We start from the raw sequence: 3,972 nt of genomic DNA, 5'->3' as shown, positions 1-3,972 counted from the left end.
ACATCAGGATTCCCTTGTTGCAGAGGCTGTAATGCACTGATCCATCTCGCCGCAGCCTGGAGAAAAAACCCTTTAGAGCGGTGGTTCTTAACCTGGGGGCCGGGACCCCCTGGGGCCGCGAGGATGCTGCTATAGTCAGTAACAGAAAAAAACAACTTCAAAATAATGTTTTGCAATGTTTAATCCAGCAGGTGGCGCCGATGCCAACCGCTAAAAGAAGAATCAGACAGAATCAGCTGTCCTGTCAGTCTAATCAAACATCTGTAATCTTTGGTTTACCGCTAATTAATAACTCTGAGTCTGAGTCTTTTGTTGCTAAAAACATCTGCCAAACTGTGTGAGGTGTTCAAACGCCCTCAGAAAGGGGAGACGCCGCTGGTTCAGGAGCTTCGTCTTAATGATGGTCGGTTTAAGTCTTATTTTAGGATGAGTCAGGGACAGTTTGTCTCCGGACAATTCGTGAAATATTTTCAACTTCTAAAAGGGGTCAGACTGCCAGAAAAGTTAAGAACCCTGCTTTAGAGACGAATGTCAGTTTTTGAGCTTTCGGAGCTTCGATGGTAATTAAGAGCAAATAACTGAAGCTTCGCAGAACTCTTGTGCGTTTATCCTTCCGTCCCGCCACTCGGCCGCCATCTTGGCAACGCCTCCGGGCAGCTATTTCAGACTAACACCACCAGGCTCCTGTCTGAATGAATGGGCGGAGCGCCAGAGCTGCACTTTCTCTGGTCACCGGGACACAAAAACTACATGAACACATATAAAATCGCTGAAACATTTTGACGACTTTGCACAGTTGACTGTTAAAAGCAGACGATGGCTTTCTAGCGGGAGGGTGAGAGGCGACTTGAGGATCATCACGAATACATAGTTTGTGAAATTCTGCCTAATGTGGGGACGGACGCAGCTTCTGCACACGATACGACACCCAGGTGGTCTGAAAAGCAGTTCGGATAAAAGACTGAGAAAACAGCTCTTTTGTTTTCAAGTGTTTGTGTCAGCTGGTTCTGGTTCTGAAGAGGACCGCCCCCCCTCCCAGCAGCTCCCGTCCTGCTGAGGTTAAAGAGGATTATCGCCTCTGCAGGAATGTGTCTCGGCTGCAGCTTCCTGTTGTTAAAGGAGTTTTTCCAGTCGGCTGCAGAGCTGCGAGCCTCAGACTCTGGACCCGCTCTGAACCAGGAACCTGAACGATACCTCATGTTCTGGAATAAACTACATGTTCTAAAACTGAACACTCAGCCTGCGTCTGATTGGCCAGCCTCCAAAATAAAACCTTGAATTTATTTATTTTCCTGTTTTTAATCATCTTTAATCGTTTAATCTAATGGAATTATAATACACTGATCAGCCCTGATGCATGCTGGGAAGGTTACCTGTTTTCTGAGGTGGATGATGATGTCAGAGGGCCTGGACAGAGTCTCTTTCTGATTGATCCTCAGAGCAGGAAGTGACCCTTTGAAAGCAGAAAAAACAACATGAACATCATCAGCGGATGATTGTTTCCTCTTCTTCACGTGTTTCTGAGCGTGAACGCGTCTCACCGCTGGGACTCCTCCAGGGGTTGGAGATCTTCCGCACTTTGAGAGGAGCTCCTGCAAACTGAGCGTAGGCCTGCAGACACAAAGCAGCAGATCAACGCCACAGCAGAGCGGCGAAGAGAAACATGATGATAAAAATCCATCTCAGTGAAGCATCCGAACTTCTGACTCTGTCTCTTCTACAGGACTCAGTGCTAACAATTCAATCTAAACAATAATAATAATAATAATTGACCCCGATACGTCCTGAACAACATTTTTCAGTGTAAAAGCCTCCTTGTCAGTCCTGGTGTCCAGCAGTTAACTGCGGGCGAAACCTCTGGCTGAATGTTTTTATTTTTCCCGTTTTAAGTCCAAAAATCCGCCTATTCGACTCTCGTCGGGCGCCATCTTGATTGTTGCGCATTACCTGGGAGCTTCCTGCTCTCATCTTTTCTGCAGAGGAAACGTGCCGCTTTGGAACACACGGTCTTATTCGCCATTTTGTGGCCGACCCGTTGGAGACGCATCGACCCGCAGGTACCAAATGGAAGGGGATGCTCTGTTCTCACGCTACAGGCCTGTAAAGCGTCGGTGTGCTTCTGCTGACGGGAATGTTGATGGATATTCACTGTTTTTATCAATATTTCAATGTTTTGTTATTTGGAACTTTGTTTTATGAACAGAAAAAGAGTTTCAAAGATAACTCCCAATAAAAGTCAACATTTAAATTTAGGTGCATTATAATCTACCTAATGATGGGGGGGGGGGGGGGGATATGAATACTTAATATAAAACTTAATATACTTAATATATGAAAAACCTAATTCAACAGGACATTTCTGACAATGACAACAATCTAACGCAGTAGCAACACAAAGGAGTTGGTCGACACGCACACATTAGCATGGCTCAGGTTTGTCAGCCTTTCTGAAAGCGCCGGAGTTTGACGCCCTGAGATGAGAACAGACAACAACACACGAGTTTATGAACAGACACATTTGTGGAAAACTTCTCTGACTGACAGGACCGTCAGCCTGTTTTCAAACTTGAGAAAATGGCGGCCGAGGAAGCTGCTGTGGTCATAAAAGTAAAAGTATGTTGAAAAAGTAAACTGAATTGAGCAAACAAGCCAGCTAAAAAAAGGGATCTCTACATTTACATTTACGAAACATCTCTAGAAGGTAAAAAAGTCTTGCTTTCTGAAAATTTGTTTTGCACTCAATACAAGAAAAGTTGATCATATTTAAGATTAGTCACAAATGTTCTGAGTTCAACTGAAGGAAATATAATAAGTGAGATACAGAATCTGTCAAGATTGTTTAAAAAAATGACCATCAGATGATCAGCCTCAAACATCTGACAGACCCGTAGATTAGTAGACCGACACAAACTATAGAACTGCAAGTACACTCTCCAGGTTTAGAGTCTGCGGGGGTTCAGACTGGAGAGGGACTGAGAGGCCTCGACAGTGTGGTGCTGATGGGAAACCTCGTCCCACAATGCAATGCACAAAGAAAAAACAGGTGGAAACTCTGTCTTACAGTAAGACTTTCTTCCTCTTAGTGAAGTTTAACATTTTGCATCATCTGGAGTTTGTTAAAAATAAAAAGTGCACATGAAGCCCTGTCTGAAAGGAGGCCGGTCTGCAGTGTTGGACATGACTCAGTTCTTCTGGAAATAAAAAATAAAAGCTTCATTCAAATTTTACAACCAGAAAAACTGAGGAAGAATTTCCTCATAAATCTGCAGCCGTGAAGTCAGAGTTTGTTCCACCAAGAGAAACAGGCGGCACACGGCCGACTGGCTGCGGGTAGTGCTCACGATGTGGGGCTGAAACAACGGCATGAACCAAATCAGGCTGAATAACAGACTGAAACAACAAGTTGAAACAACACAGGCTGAATAACAGACTGAAACAACAAGTTGAAACAACACAGGCTGAATAACGGGCTGAAACAACACAGGCTGAAATGACACAGGCTGAAACGACACAGGCTGAAACAGTGGAAACAACACAGGCTGAATAACGGGCTGAAACAACACAGGCTGAAACAACACAGGCTGAATAACGGGCTGAAACAACAAGCTGAAACAACACAGGCTGAAACAGTGGAAACAACAGGCTGAATAACGGGCTGAAACAACAAGCTGAAACAACACAGGCTGAAACAGTGGAAACAACAGGCTGAATAACGGGCTGAAACAACAAGCTGAAACAACACAGGCTGAAACAGTGGAAACAACAGGCTGAATAACGGGCTGAAACAACAAGCTGAAACAACACAGGCTGAAACAACGGCATGAAACAACACAGGCTGAATAACAGGCTGAAACAACAAGCTGAAACAACACGCTGAAACAACAAGCTGAAACAACACAGGCTGAATAACAGGCTGAAACAACAAGCTGAAACAACAAGCTGAAACAACACAGGCTGAATAACGGGCTGAAA

At 44.5% G+C, this 3,972-nt stretch overlaps 1 protein-coding gene across 1 annotated transcript in view; it reads right to left on the bottom strand.

Annotated features, from left to right (window-relative positions):
* Positions 1–1,316: 1,316 nt before the first annotated feature.
* LOC123968643 (metaxin-1-like) overlaps positions 1,317–3,972 on the bottom strand; it is an 11,406-nt gene continuing 8,750 nt past the window's right edge. The window contains exons 2-3 of the mRNA XM_046045508.1: positions 1,542–1,611; positions 1,317–1,453 (exon numbers count right to left, since the gene is read on the bottom strand). Of these exons, the coding sequence (XP_045901464.1) occupies positions 1,317–1,453; positions 1,542–1,611 (207 nt within the window). The remainder of the gene's footprint in view (positions 1,454–1,541; positions 1,612–3,972) is intronic.

Source organism: Micropterus dolomieu, linkage group LG03 (assembly GCF_021292245.1).
Source record: "Micropterus dolomieu isolate WLL.071019.BEF.003 ecotype Adirondacks linkage group LG03, ASM2129224v1, whole genome shotgun sequence".
Classification (NCBI taxonomy): domain Eukaryota; kingdom Metazoa; phylum Chordata; class Actinopteri; order Centrarchiformes; family Centrarchidae; genus Micropterus; species Micropterus dolomieu.
This window is presented reverse-complemented; position numbering and strand designations above follow the sequence as displayed.